This window comes from Leptinotarsa decemlineata, unplaced genomic scaffold (assembly GCF_025532065.1).
Source record: "Leptinotarsa decemlineata unplaced genomic scaffold, Ldec_3_MD MMD2_tig00026358_RagTag_RagTag, whole genome shotgun sequence".
NCBI lineage: Eukaryota > Metazoa > Arthropoda > Insecta > Coleoptera > Chrysomelidae > Leptinotarsa > Leptinotarsa decemlineata.
In genome coordinates this window covers 8866869-8883316 of record NW_027412703.1, presented here as the reverse complement: position 1 = coordinate 8883316, position 16448 = coordinate 8866869, and the positions used below count along the sequence as shown (strand labels likewise).

The 16448-nt window shown below is 37.7% G+C and overlaps 1 protein-coding gene across 2 annotated transcripts in view; it reads left to right on the top strand.

The window, feature by feature from the left end:
• The window catches only part of LOC111513983 (sodium-dependent nutrient amino acid transporter 1), a 112035-nt gene that overhangs the window by 62736 nt on the left and 32851 nt on the right, over positions 1 to 16448 (top strand). For both annotated transcript variants that reach the window (XM_074184838.1, XM_074184839.1), the window contains exons 6-7: positions 630 to 733; positions 10946 to 11138. In XM_074184838.1, coding sequence (XP_074040939.1) covers positions 630 to 733; positions 10946 to 11138 — 297 coding nt within the window. The remainder of the gene's footprint in view (positions 1 to 629; positions 734 to 10945; positions 11139 to 16448) is intronic.

Sequence of the window (16448 nt, the reverse complement as noted above, 5' to 3'; positions counted from 1 at the left end):
AATCGTTGAGGTGTAGTTTTTGAAATTGTAAATATATGTTTGACGAGAATTCGGTGTGATCATTTGTGTTTCCATTGTATTTTAGAGTTTTCGACTACCTTAAATTCCGAGGTTTTTCATAATTACCCATGGTGGAAAAATTCAGTTGAGATAACTTTTTCATGTGGTAATCAATTGATATTATTTTAAGAATAAGTAACTGAAAAACTACCATTGAAAAATAATATGCCGACGCCTATGTCGAGTCAGGAATTCCTTCTCTGTGCTGTTCCAATTGGTATTGGAAATACCATAACTTTCAGACACTAACCTAAAGGAGAAAATCTTTCGGAACAACTACTTTCATATAAACATTGGATTACAGAAAAGGAAAAACACGTTCAAAACAACAACTTTTATTTGAACATTGAATTATACATCTTTGTGAAAAGTTAATCCTTTTGAAATTAGTTGCTTCCTTCCTTTCTTAGGACGATTCCCACATTTTTTTTTAATAGAGATGGAGAAGTGGAAAGCCAAAATCTTTCGTTACCAGAAATTGATCTCTCCTGAGAATATGTATGTATACTCAACATTGCTATTGCCTTGTCGTCAATGCCATATACATTTCAAAATTTCTTTTGTTTCAGGTATGGTACGCAGCTGTTACACAATGTTTCTTCTCTTTAAACGTAGGATTTGGAACCATCATTATGTTTTCTTCATATAATAAAATCGATCACAATATAAATAGGTAAGATATCAAAGTATAATGGATCGAATGAATGAGATTTCAGGTATGATATTTCAAAAATATGCATACTACATTTTGCTTGAGAGCAAATAACTTGTTAACCAAATCTCTCATGGATATTCGAGGTGGACACAATAATTTTCACTGAATTGTTACACGTACTTATGAAATGAAGGGTGATGAAGAATCACAAGAGCATGATTTGATATTGAAATTTCCATGAACTATAGTGACAAATTGAACAAGATGTGAAAGCTGATTTTTTTATGAATGTGCCATTTCTGAGTGTCCTATCATTTCTTTCGATATTAAAATCTCCTTTCCACTTGAATATTACTGGAGTTTCATCCCAACACCAAACCGTCATTTCAACACCTCGATACGTATTTTGATCACCAAGTGATCATCTTCAACAGGAAACTTTGTTTATTCTTTCTTTTGAAGACTTTGAGGAGCGAGCCAGCATTATCGACCAATGACCACTCCACAGTAGAGAGTAGAGAGGGCATTATTCCATCAAGGACTCCAATAATCAGAACAATCATCTCGAAAAAGTGATCTGGATAGAGTCTGCGGAGTTCGAAGAGAAAAACTGAATATTTTATCCGTTTTTCCTCCTCTTTCCGAACTACATTCGTCTGGCCAGGAGCTGAAAACATGACAAATATCATCTTGCTTTGGTGGTTGAAAAGGACTACATCAGGCTCATGAGCTTGTATGAGCCTGAGTGTGGAAAACGAATAGTTCCAATAAATTCGCACTTCTCATTCCCCACAATGGATTCAATATTCCCCGGAGTGTAAGGCAACACCGATGTCTCTTCAATACCGTACAAGTGCCGTAGATGGTAATATAGCACTCTTGGGGCCGCGTTATGTCGATGGCTGTAGGCCAGGATAGCATATGCTGGACATGCCTTCAGCCCACTCGACCTGAGGAAAGCGAAAGTCAGGCGCTGTAATAAGACAAGGTCTCCAATGTTATGGAAAAAGATCCCATGCATGGCTTATCTTTGTGTTTTCGTAGGAGTGAGGTGATGTCTGCGGCTTTTATATGAGCTTTTTGCTGAACGGGTTCCAACTCGGTGACAGAGTTGTGGTCCCCTCGTTCAGTATCGAAATCTAAACCGAGTTCATCAGCTGCTCGGGCAGCTGCCCTAAAGAGAAATGCTCCAATTCCTGCTCTATTATGGTCACAGACCATGCAGAGAAAAGAATTCGAACTCCTGATAACTTTACAAGCTATACCCAGTACCATTCTGTCATGTAGACACTCCAAACTCGAAAGTACACGACCTCCCTATTGTTGGGGGAAGTACAACCGTAGAACGGACGATTTGGAATGCAAACTTTAATAGAAATGCATAGTTCTTTGGGTCTTCACGTTGAGTTGATACAGCTTCTCCTGAGTCCACTTCATTACTCCAAACGAGTTCAGTAAGATTGGAGCGGCAAGCATATTTGTTGCAGCAACTTTGTTCTATCTGGACAGTTCCGATGACCAGATCTGTAGAAGTTTGTGCTGATACTTGCCGCGGAGACAGTTCTTCACTGATGTTACCTCTTGTGAGTGTCGTTGTTTCACATCGAGGTAAGTATACGTCTTTCCGACATCCAAATGGTGTAGAATGCTTACATCTACGAGCTGCACATCCTCTCCATAGTCCCCGCATCGTCCCCTTTTGAAATGGACTATTACACATTTGTCTATCCCGAATTCCACCACCCTCAAGGAATGATGAAGATCGTTCTCTCTAGAGGCATAAAGTTCAAGATCATATTATTATTTATATTATTATCATTACTATTATTTAATTGTGACTGAAGTGTGTTGATTGACGAAGTGTTTCCAGTCGGATTATTACACTCTATCATGATGAGGATCTGAAGAAAGAATACAAAAAACAGAAACAAGCTAACATCATTGATCAAAATAGCTAAATTCAAGTGAATCATAAAAAACAAATCGACAAAAATCAAAATAATTCAAGATATCTAAGACAAAAAACACAATTGTTGTAGATAAAATAAACAAACAATGAAATCTCAACCGATAAAACGCTAATTGCAAATACATTCAATATAGCATTTGTAGAAATGGGTAAAGTTCTTGCTAGAAAGATTCCGAATAACAAAAATTTCGAAATCAAAAAAACATCGATCCTAAATTCTTTCCACTTTGAACCAATTGACCCGACGGAACTTAAAAATACAATTTTCGAGCTTAAAAATAATAAGGCAGTGGGTTGTGATGATTTGAAAGCAGAAAATATGAAATCAATATCAGATTACATTCTCGATCCACACACTCATATTCTCAACCGATGTGTGGAGGAAGGTGTTTATTCCTGTGATTTCAAAAAAACAATTGTTACTTCACTGTTCAAGAAAGAGGACACATCTATTATCATAAATTATCGTCCTATCTCGTTAGTCACTCATCTCTCGAAGATTTTTGAAAAGATTATCAAAAAAAGGCTTATCTCTTTCCTTGATAAATACAATCTGATTTCCAACAATCAATTCGGATTCAGAGAAAAAATGTCAACCCAAGATGCTATGCTCACTCTGACTTCAAAAGTAACTGAGACCTTGAATGAAAGCAAAACCAGTCTGTGTCTTCATTGACCTTTCGAAAGCATTTGACACTGTCAGTCACCATCTACTCCTTCAGTCTTTAAAAGATATCGGAATACGGGGTAACAGGAAGGAGCCAAGCAGTAAGAATCGATAATATATTGAGCAGTGATAAGGTGATCGACTGGGTAGTATATCAAGGTTCAGTGCTGGGACCAATACTATTCAATATATATATATATATATATATATATATATATATATATATATATATATATATATATATATATATTAACGGAATTTTCGCATTAGGCAACGGAAACATAGTCGGATTCGCAAATGACAAAAGACAAAGCAGATAACTGAAATTCCTTGAAAATAAAAATTTCTCATAAAATATTGGCTGTATAAGAAACTACTGACGGTGAATATTGACAAAACGCATTACCTACCATTCTCTTGCAATGCAGCTGGAGCACCCTCGTTCGATCAATTAACAATAAAAGCTGATACACCTTTCCATTCTATTAAAATTAAGGAAACTTAAAGAACTCCTACCTCTAAAATATCTCAAAACTTTATACTACTCGCTCGTGGAAAGTTCTATCCGCTATGGAAAAGTAGTTTGGGGAGGAGCATTAAATATTCATATTTCCCAAATTGAAATTATGCAAAGGCGTTTTCTTAAATTATTATTCCCTAAAAATGATAGGTATTCCTCTGATAGATTATACATCGAAACTCGTCTGTTAGACATACGACAGTTGTATTTTTCATGCTCTAGCAATAAATATCATACAAATAGACATACGGCATCGCTTCCTTCACATCAGTACCACACCCGCCAAAAAGATCAGTATACTACACCCTTAATGTTCAAGGTCGTTACTCAAAGATCATTTAACTTACTTTGCGCCTAAACTCTACAACCGAATTCCTGAAAATATAAAATCATTCTCAAATATCAATCGCTCCAAAAAAGAGTTGGAAGAGCATATTCTTTAAAGTCAGAGACTTAAACTTCTACGTCTATTAGAATAGATGGGAAAAAACCATACGTACCTTTGCTATATTGCCCACTCACAATTCTGAAATACATATGAGTTCATGTATGTATGTATATATGTATATATATGGGCACTATCGTTTTGTAAATATATATCACATCCATTTTCAACAACATTCATATCAATTTTAACATGTTTTTATATATTATTATATTATATTATATTATATTATATTATATTACATTATATTTTATTATATTATATTATATTATATTATATTATATTATATTATATTATATTATATTATATTATATTATATTATATTATATTATATTATATTATATTATATTATATTATATTATATTATATTATATTATATTATATTATATTATATTATATTATATTATATTATATTATATTATATTATATTATATTATATTATATTATATTATATTATATTATATTATATTATATTATATTATATTATATTATATTATATTATATTATATTCATATATATTATTTACATATTATTACTAGTATTCGTATTTTACAATTGTGATTTTATACTTAATTGTCAATTTAGTTTTATGTTTGTATGATTTTATATTTGAATAATATTATATGTCAAAACTGAAAACTTTATATATTCATACTTATATTTGTGATTTTATGTTATCTTATGTCTTTTCAATTTCATATATTGAGTAGTTCATTCTCATATGCAGATCCCTTTTATATAATTCATTTATCATATATTCATTTTTTCCTTTGGATATCCTTTTCACCACATACAAGCAACATCTAATGCTTCTGTGGTTTATATGATGTTTATTCAATTGTATGTATTACTTTAATTATTTATTTTTGTGATTTGAATCTGAATAACATTATTATTATTTTCTTTTCCACCGTAGTGTGCGCTGGTCAGGCCCTATCCCCGAAGCCCCGATACATTCGGGAGGGCGCGCCAGCATAATCAACCAATGACCACTCCCCACACCGTGGGGTAAGTGATCATTGGGTCCGAGAATCAGGTGCCCTGAGCAAACGCAGTGAGCCAAGAATGACAGCCTTCTGCATCTGTGCGGCTAAGATTTCTGCCTTAGTGCGGCAAGCCGGTATGATTTTGAGATTCGAGAGTAGAGAAGACATCATTCCACCTAGGACTCCAATAATCAGAACGACCATCTTGACAGAGTGATCTGGATAGAGTCTGCGGAGTTCGAAGAGAAAATCTCGATATTTTATCCGTTTTTCCTCCTCTTTTCTGACGATATTCGTCTCGCCACGACAAATATCGTTTTGGTCTGGTGGTCGAGAAGAACTACATCAGGCTTATTAGCTTGTATGAGCCTGAGGGTGGGGAACGAATAGTTCCAATAAATTCGGCACTTCTCGTTCCCCACAACGGATTCAATATCCCCCAGAGCGTAGGGCAACACCGGTGTCTCGTCAATACCGTAAGAGTGCCGTAAATGGTAATATAGCACTCTTAGGGCCGCGTTATGTCGATGGATATAGGCCGAGACCGCATATGCTGGACATGCTGATAGCAAGTGCATTAGGGTCTCGGGCGCCTCGCGGCAGGCCCTTCACGTTGTGTCAGGAACCTCTATACCCATCACGCGACTGCGGTAGACTAAGGTGTTGAAGACACCATCCTGGCAGGCCATGATGAACCCCTCAGTTTCCGACTTCACCCCACTCGACCTGAGAAAAGCGAACGTCAGGCGCTTTGATAAGCCAAGGTCTTCAATATTATTGAAGAAGACCCCATGCATTGACTTATCCCTGTGTCTCCGCAGAAGTAAGGTGATCTCTGCGGCTTTTATCTGAGCTTTTTGCTGAACGGGTTCCAACTCGGTGACAGAGTTGTAGTCACCTCGTTCAGAGTCGAAAACTATACCGAGTTCATCAGCTGCTCGAGAAGCTGCCCTAAGGAGAAATGCTCCGATTCCTGCTCTCTCATGGTCACGGACCATGCAGAGAAGGGGATCCGAACTCCTGACGAATTTACAGGCTGTATCCAGTACCATTCTGTCATGTAGACACTCCAAACTCAAAAGTCCACGACTTATTATTATTATTATTATTATTATTATTTTCCACCGTAGTGTGCGCTGGTCAGGCCCTATCCCCCGAAGCCCCGATACATTCGGGAGGGCGCGCCAGCATAATCAACCAATGACCACTCCCCACGCCGTGGGGTAAGTGATCATTGGGTCCGAGAATCGGGTCCATTATTATTATTATTATTTTTTTTTATTTTTTTTTTTTTCACCGTAGTGTGCGCTGGTCAGGCCCTATCCCCCGAAGCCCCGATACATTCGGGAGGGCGCGCCAGCATAATCAACCAATGACCACTCCCCACACCGTGGGGTAAGTGATCATTGGGTCCGAGAATCATGTGCCCTGAGCAAACGCAGTGAGCCAAGAATGACAGCCTTCTGCATCTGTGCGGCTAAGATTTCTGCCTCAGTGCGGCAAGCCGGTATGATTTTGAGATTCGAGAGTAGAGAAGACATCATTCCACCAAGGACTCCAATAATCAGAACGACCATCTTGACAGAGTGATCTGGATAGAGTCTGCGGAGTTCGAAGAGAAAATCTCGATATTTTATCCGTTTTTCCTCCTCTTTTCTGACGATATTCGTCTCGCCAGGAGCTGAAAACTCCACGACAAATATCGTTTTGGTCTGGTGGTCGAGAAGGACTACATCAGGCTTATTAGCTTGTATGAGCCTGAGGGTGGGGAACGAATAGTTCCAATAAATTCGGCACTTCTCGTTCCCCACAACGGATTCAATATCCCCCGGAGCGTAGGGCAACACCGGTGTCTCGTCAATACCGTAAGAGTGCCGTAGATGGTAATATAGCACTCTTAAGGCCGCGTTATGTCGATGGATATAGGACGAGACCGCATATGCTGGACATGCTGATAGCAAGTGCATTAGGGTCTCGGGCGCCTCGCGGCAGGCCCTGCACCTTGTGTCAGGAACCTCTATACCCATCACGCGACTGCGGTAGACTAAGGTGTTGAAGACACCATCCTGGCAAGCCATGATGAACCCCTCAGTTTCCGACTTCAGCCCACTCGACCTGAGAAAAGCGAACGTCAGGCGCTTTGATAAGCCAAGGTCTTCAATGTTATTGAAGAAGACCCCATGCATCGGCTTATCCCTGTGTCTCCGCAGAAGTAAGGTGATCTCTGCGGCTTTTATCTGAGCTTTATGCTGAACGGGTTCCAACTCGGTGACAGAGTTGTAGTCACCTCGTTCAGAGTCGAAAACTATACCGAGTTCATCAGCTGCTCGAGCAGCTGCCCTAAGGAGAAATGCTCCAATTCCTGCTCTCTCATGGTCACGGACCATGCAGAGAAGGGGATCCAAACTCCTGACGACTTTACAGGCTGTGTCCAGTACCATTCTGTCATGTAGACACTCCAAACTCAAAAGTCCACGACCTCCCTGTTGTCGGGGGAAGTACAACCGTGGAACAGACGATTTGGGATGCAAACTCCTATAGAGATGCATCATTTTTCGGGTCCTTACGTCGAGTTGATACAGCTCCTCCCGAGTCCACTTCACTACTCCAAAGGAGTAGAGTAAGATTGGAACGGCAAGCATATTTGTTGCAGCTACTTTGTTCTTCCCCGACAGTTCCGATGACCAGATCTGTCGAAGTTTGTGCTGATAATTGCCGCGGAGAGAGTTTTTCACTGCAGTTACCTCTTGTGAGTGGCGTTGTTCCACCCCGAGGTAAGTATACGTCTCTCCGGCATCCAAATGGTGTAGGATGCTTCCATCTACGAGCTGCACATCCTCTCCGTAGTCCCCGCATCGTCCTCTTTTGAGATGAACCATTGCACATTTGTCTATCCCGAATTTCATACCGATAGCATGCGTGTACTCTTCCACCACCCTCAAGGACTGATAGAGATCCTTCTCTCCAGAGGCATAAAGTTTAAGATCATCCATATAAAAGAGATGGGTGACCTTGTGCCTCCGGTTTCCGGGGGTGCCACAGTTATATCCTCGAGTCTTTCTGAGCGCAACGGATAATGGCAATAGTGAGATGCAGAATAGAAGGGGGCTGAGGGAATCACCCTGAAATACACCCCTTCTGAAAGTGACCCACCCTGTTTGAACTCTTGCTTGACCAGATGTTATGGTGAAGCGAGTTCGCCAAAGTGGTGTCAGTTGTTCAATGCATCTCACTATGTTGTCGGGTACCGCAAGGCATCTGAGCAAATGCAAGATGAGCTCATGCGAAATTGTATCAAATGCCTTACGGTAATCGATCTAGGCCATAGAGAGGTTACGCTTATATTGTATCGAGTCCTGCGTTACACATCTATCGATGAGCAGGTTCTCTTTACATCCAGCGACTCCTCTCTTCGACCCTCTCTGCTCATATATCCGTTCGAACACTCGGTCAACTGCGGTGAGTATTCGTGTGTATAAGATGCTTGTAAACAACTCATAACACGAATTCAAGCATGTTATCGGTCTGTAATTCTTAGGAATCGACAAATCTCCGCTTTTGGGGATAAGAACGGTCCGCCCCTCGACAAACCAATCCGGAATCGGCTGCTCTCCATCGAGCCATGAGTTGAAAACTCTGGCCAGATGGTGGTGGGTACTTGGTAGTTTTTTCCACCAATAAGTGTTCAGCCCATCTGGGCCTGGAGCAGCAAAGTTCTTGGAACCAACGAGGGCCCTTCGAACGTCATCCGGGGTTATCGGGTTGCGCAGTTCATTGGGCTCAGGCTGTCGAAGCTCTCTGTTGAAAGCTTCGAACTGCGCTAGGGCTGGAGTGTCTAAGTTGAGTGGCTGCGGGTGTTCATAGATATCCTTCCAGAAAGATTCCACCTGATCAGCGGTCGGCGGATTATCCACAACACGTGGAGGCTCTTGGAATAAGCGAGAAGGTTTCTCGCGGAACCTAAGGTTTTCCGCGATACTTCTCGCTCGCCTCACTAGTGACTTCTTAGCAGTCACTAGCATTCGTATCCTATCAAGGCAGTGCTGTTTGGTGGTCAGCAGCACGCCTTGGCTCAAAGTGTGATGGATACGTCGTAGATTGGCGGCTATTCGCCGCACTGCGGGCGTGAAAGGCCTGTTGGCTGCCCTGTAATCCATCACACATTGGATACGAGACGCGTGTTGTCTCGCCGACGTGATTTTAGCCTCCATCTTGTGTACACGCCGTTCAATCTTCCGAACCGCAAGGCCGGGATTTCGTCCTTCCGATTCGGAAAGCGATTGGACGACGTTATACACGGCGGTGTTGATTTGCCAGATGTCAGCCTCTTCTGTTAGAACACTATGAACCTCCGCATCCAAACGAGCCAGTTCTTGTGGCTTCAGGGGCTTAATCCTGTGGAGCGCCCTGCGTGTTCTGATGGTCGTCTCCATTGGTGGTATGGTGCTGGTCTCCTCTCCAGCCGTGCCAACGGGTGGTAGAACTGCCACTTCCACCACTTCGTTAGCAGGCTGGAAAGGAGCTATATAGCCCTGCCGCCGAAGATAGGATACGTAATCCCTAAGGTTTTGGGCGGAAAAGGCGGCATGCTCCGGATGTGTTTCACACCACAGAGCATGCAATCTCGCCATGTACCCTCTTCGCGCGGGCTCACTACTCTCGTAGCAATGCATAAGGCTATCTCTTAGTTCATGCGTCCACTCAAAACGTCCGTTTTCATTGCCAGGGTTGTCATCAGTAGGCAAATCATCGTTTTGGGCTCCACCACCTTGCCTCTGACCCCTCCGAGCGGGTCGATTGTGGGGGCCCCTTCCTTGATTATTGGGAACCAAGTGTTGGGTCCACCGGGTGGTTAGCCCTGTGGACCCACGGCCGGCACCGGAGGAAGAATAAAGTTCTCCTTCCCGGGTGCGCCTGGGCTGCCGGTCCGGTTTTGCACCAGTTGCTCGGGTAAGTGGTGTCGCAACTCACCAAAGGCCAAGGGTGTTAGTAGCCATCCCTGCTTATATTATTATTATTATTATCATTATTATTATCATTATTATTTTTTTTTTTTTCACCGTAGTGTGCGCTGGTCAGGCCCTATCCCCCGAAGCCCCGACACATTCGGGAGGGCGCGCCAGCATAATCAACCAATGACCACTCCCCACACCGTGGGGTAAGTGATCATTGGGTCCGAGAATCATGTGCCCTGAGCAAACGCAGTGAGCCAAGAATGACAGCCTTCTGCATCTGTGCGGCTAAGATTTCTGCCTTAGTGCGGCAAGCCGGTATGATTTTTAGATTCGAGAGTAGAGAAGACATCATTCCACCAAGGACTCCAACAATCAGAACGACCATCTTGACAGAGTGATCTGGATAGAGTCTGCGGAGTTCGAAGAGAAAATCTCGATATTTTATCCGTTTTTCCTCCTCTTTTCTGACGATATTCGTCTCGCCAGGAGCTGAAAACTCCACGACAAATATCGTTTTGGTCTGGTGGTCGAGAAGGACTACATCAGGCTTATTAGCTTGTATTAGCCTGAGGGTGGGGAACGAATAGTTCCAATAAATTATTAGTTCCAAAATTATTATTATTATTATTATTATTATTATTATTATTATTATTATAATTCATATGAGTAACAGGTTCTGATATTCCAGGGATGCTCTCGTGGTTACAACGTTGGACACTTTCACTTCATTGCTATCAGGTGTGACAATATTTGGAATTCTTGGTAACCTTGCATATGAAATGAATATTCCCCCTAGTGAAGTTCTTTCTGCTGGAGGAGGAACAGGAATTGCTTTCATATCTTATCCAGATGCCATATCCAAATTCAGTTTTGTTCCATGGGTGAGTAAAAAAGTTTTCAAACCAATCGTCTCATGAGAGGAGTGCCAGAAAATAAAAAAATGTTTGAGTGAATTACGTTCAACTTGAAGTTGAAACGAAGAGAAGGTGTCGAAAGAACCACACTGGAAATCATGATTTTATATGTGTGATTAATGACTTGTTTATTTTGTTGAAATTCATATTATCTTTACTGAAATGAATAAAAACATGTTTTTCTCTGATATCCACTAGTTATTTTATTTTCACGACCAGTTTCGGGTTTTATCCGGTCGTAAAAATGAAATAACAAGTGAAAATTGGACAAAAGTGTTTTTATTCATTTCTTTTAACGAATCTTGATTTCAGTATTTGTCATCTGATGATAATGATAACGTCAATTTTCTTGTTTCTATAATAGAACTAATTTTTACAAGTTGAATAATAGTATTGCTACTATCAATTCTAATAACTTGTTATATCCTGATGAGGCTAACTTGGTTAACGGATCGCGTGTCGACAGAGACTATTTTTGTTTCCGTGTTGGAAAAGTATTTGTAGTAGATTGATCAACACTAATTATATTCCACGGTCGATAATTTTTGAAACAAAAAAAACAGTAGGGTGAAACCTATGAGAAAGGGAGGAGAATATAATGAAAATGAATGAAAAAATAGATTACGGGCGATCTGAGTTCGGGAAGTGGGAGGAGATGGGTTTTTAAGGGTGAAAAATGGTTTATCTCTATTTCCGGCAAAACTACAAGTCCTATGGAAAAACGTTGAATGGCAAAGTTGTAGATGATAAAAAGGTTAACAACTTTTGTATCAACAATTTCTCCACATTACTTCAAAATTTATGTGAAAATTTCAAATAACCAAGTTTTTGGTTTTTTGTTTTTATCTTTTAAAAACAAAAGTTTTTCTATGAAATTTGGTGAAAACTAACTTTCTCATGTCCTAAATACACTATATGTTATTTGATTTGAAATATTAATTTTTTCACCTTATATTGACTTGATATCAAAAAAGCACCCTAATTGTTAATCGAAAATTCTGGCCTCAAAATGTCAGCTTATTTTAATAAAGTCGGTATGTTTTTTTTTTGTTAAAATCTCTACTTTCTGATGGTGTAAAAAAATACATTACTATAGTGAATGTATTTTTGTAAAATTCCTTGTAAAAAAACTCAAATTCGATTTTATTTTTCAATCATTATGTACAATTTCATAAAAAAAAATGTGATTGTTTTACGTTTATTCATCAAATGATAATTATATTCATGCCATAGAAAATCTCATAAAATATAAAATATGCATGTAAATTGTACTATTCAATTTAGATACTTCACTCTGATTGAGTCACTCTGATTATAATATCTTTAAAAACGTCAGTCAATCTTGTTATTCATAAATACCTTATCTTGAATTTTAATCACTTATCCAATAATATTCATCGTTAGATTCGACAAACCTTTCCAATTCTAGTTGATCTTCGAAATTTTCAAGACCATCACCTTCTTCGTCTCCAATATTATTTTCAGTCTGCATTGGTTCTTCATTCACAATTTCATTTGAATCAATAATTTCCTCCTAGGCTTTCTTCACCATATTGGTGTAATTTTCAGAACCATAAAAATTTGAGCATAATTTTGTACATTATAAACCATGTTTTCGACAGCCACATTTGAAACTGTTACATCCAGTTTCACAGCTGCAGCAAATAGTTTCAAGCAATACGTCTGGAATTGATACCTCTTTTGTAAATTTGGGCATAATGCCACGTTGATGTTGCTTCCAGCCGCAATCTGTTGCTGTCAGTTCGTTACTCAACCAAGTTCGAAGCTGATAATATGCCCTGTAACAATCTTGTTTTGATGATCCTTCTGTGAGTGGATGGTTTGCCAAAATGAAAAATGATTAAATTTTTGTCATTTGATATATTTGAAATCTCAATTGATTCAGTGTTATTTTTTCATTTTTACATTTATGAATAGATTTGATTTAATGTAATCCAGACCCTTCTTGTTTATTCCCCACTTCATCATGAAATACCTTTCAATGGGCTAAAATTTCCCGTAGGTCAAACCGGTATAAGAATTATTTCAAAACAGCAAAAAATAAGCATCTACAAATATTATTCAAAGAAGATTCTAAAACTTTCCCAAAATATTGTAGATGTCTTATTGAATATTAACTTTATTAACTTATTTATTTGTTGATTATAGTAGTATATTTCGATTTGAAATTTTTTCGATAATCAATGTAACAATAATTCAGTAATTGAAGTGTTAAATTCAATAAATAGCCCAAAATTGTACAGACTGATTGAAAAAAAATCAAATTCGAGTTTTTTCGATTTTTCGCATTTTCTGAGAACATTTACTATAGTAATTTATACTTTTTTCACACCATCAGAAAGTAGAGATTTCAACGATTGAAAATTAGAATGCTTTTTTGAAATTGAGTCAAAATAAAGTGAAAAAAATTAATATTTAGATCAAATAAACCACAGTGTATTCCGGGACACAAAATGGTGAGTTTTCACCAAATTCGGTAGATTTTTTAAAGATAAAAATAAATAACCAAAAACTTGGGTATTTGACTTTTTCACATGAATTTTGAGGTTATGTGAAAATTTTTCTCATCTACAACTTTGTCATTCAACTTTTTCCATAGGACTTGTAGTTTTGCCGCAAATCGAGATGAACCATTTTTTTACCCTTAAAAACTCACCCCCTCCCACTTTCCGAACTAAGATCACCCGTAATTTATTTTTCTTTCATTTTTATCATATAGATTTCATCCTACTATTATTTTTTTTTCCTTTTTCTACCAAATTTAAGGCTTCAGCCCTGGTCTATTACTGGTGATGGAGTGTGATATGACTATTCCTAGAACGTTGAATATTTTTGTTTATCCATTAAAGTGAATCTATCATCACCCAGTATATTTGAGAGTAAGAGTATACCTACTTCAAAAGTCTGATGTAGTTGCAATGCACTCGATAATTAATTACATAGAATAATAACAGTTATCTAAGATTTCACATATTTCATTGAATGAACGTTTGAATATCACTTCCTCATGATAAACATAATAAATCAAACAATTAAACTCATTTTACTTGTATTTTCGAAGTGTACAAATGAACAATTTCATATGCATTCGATGTACATTATGGTCTATAAAAATAAGTTTATTTTGTTGGTTAGGTGGAGTACACGAATAATGTATATTGAATTTGATGTCCAGTAGAGGTTTGAAATTGATGTTCCAAATAGTCATTCACAAACAAGTTTATTTTGAACAGACATGAATGGTACGTGAAACATCACTTGACAAATTGATATACAAATACACATTCCACCACGGGAGGAGATAACACAAACGAACAAAATTTGTATGAAAAGGAATCATCTCTAGTACTTTTTGATAAAAGACCCAGTAAGTTGATATCACTTGTCGCAAAGAGGGCGCTATCAACTTGTTTTTTGAATGGAAAATGAGGTATTGTTACCCTCTATTCGAAACGTATTTCATTTCTTTACACAACGATTTCCATTGTTCCCAACTTGGATAACTGGTTGCGGAGTTATTGACGATTGAAACGTCTCCAAAGTTAGTTAATACAAGTGAGAGGAAGAAAGTGTTGGTTTGGTGAATCAGAAACGGAAGTGAATCATATTTAGAATAAATTTGAACCAAAGTATTTTACAAAAGCCTCATTTCTGTTTTCAATTCGATATGAAAATTTTTGTGATTGACTATGTAGATGAGAATCCACACAGCGGAGAGAATTGTGTTAGCTTGACAGCTATTACTATTGATTCAGAAAATTCGCTTCATTTCATGTCGTGAGAATTTTCAAAAATAAGTCACGCCATATCTTTCGAGGAAAAACTAGAAACAATCCTTATTCACGCTGCGGCCGGGCGTAGTTTCCATGAGGCAGGAAGGGTCTTAAATTAAATGCAGTATTTCCGGATAATGCGATTTCCCAAAAATATCTCAAGATACTGCTTGAAACATTCGAAATAAATGGACGCTCGGACAAAAACATATACAAAGCCTGAAGTCTGAAGTGAATAACCACGTGCAGTCCACGACTATAGTTCTTTTTGTTACCCTGACAAAAAAATGCTGTTTTGTGAAATGGTGTACCAATAGTTGATCTAAAATCGAAACGGCATAAAATGTATTCGTTTTTGTGACGAATGTACTTTTTTCTCAAACGGAAATGTTGATCGCTGAAATGAGTTACGTTTATGCCTCAGCAGTAGTGTGGTTCGTAAGGCATTCTCGTATTTTTGAAACCAATTTTGTATTGAATAACTCTTTCACAACTCTTATTTTTCACACAATAAAAGATTTTACTTTTCTCGATGTTTTAATAAAAATTGTAAATGCACGTTACAAGTGACAAAACTAGAATGATTAATATAATTTCTAAACTATATTTATAATATGATTCAAATAATAGAACACTATGTCTATGAGATAATTTACGGTACGAAAGATAATTCACGGCAGAAAGCAAGTCAGCATAGATGAATCCCGGTAGATGTTGGGGTTGCAATTTGTACAACTACAGGTTGCAGGACCGGACTCAGGAATGTAACTAATGTACGATATTGGTCGAACATAAACCCACATACTTATATATATATATATATATATATATATATATATATATATATATATATATATATATATATATATATATATACATATAAAAATAAATAGATGAGTACTCTTTGATCATTCCCGTATTGATTTCAATTTGAGAGCAAGTCAAGTTGCCAAGTCACACCAATAGGGGGTTCCACTTATGTTTCGCTTGCGTTTACGCAGCTATTTTCATCAATTACTTTCTTGGTTTTTCTCATTTTGTCTTCAATCAATTACTATATATATATATATATATATATATATATATATATATATATATATATATATATATATATATATATATATATATATTTAATAATATTAGATTGTTCTTCAACTAGGTATATTAATTTTGGAAAATCAGTTTTACACCTGATGCTTTGTTTCAATTTTCCCCAAATCAACGAAAATAGAGGGGAAGTTCAAGTATGGTGTGTCCATACTTTTCAGCAATACTCTCCAGGACATACACTTTTTCAAATGTTTTTGTCTATAAAACTTCAAGTAGTTGGTTTTTGGTATAGTTATCTTCAAAATACAAATTGTTATCTATAAGAAAAAAATTGTATTTCATCTTTCTTCGAATTTTTATTCGGTACTTTGATGAGCGGTCGCGAATTATAGAAAGCGTTGTCAAAAACTATCATACTATTCGCATCCAAATT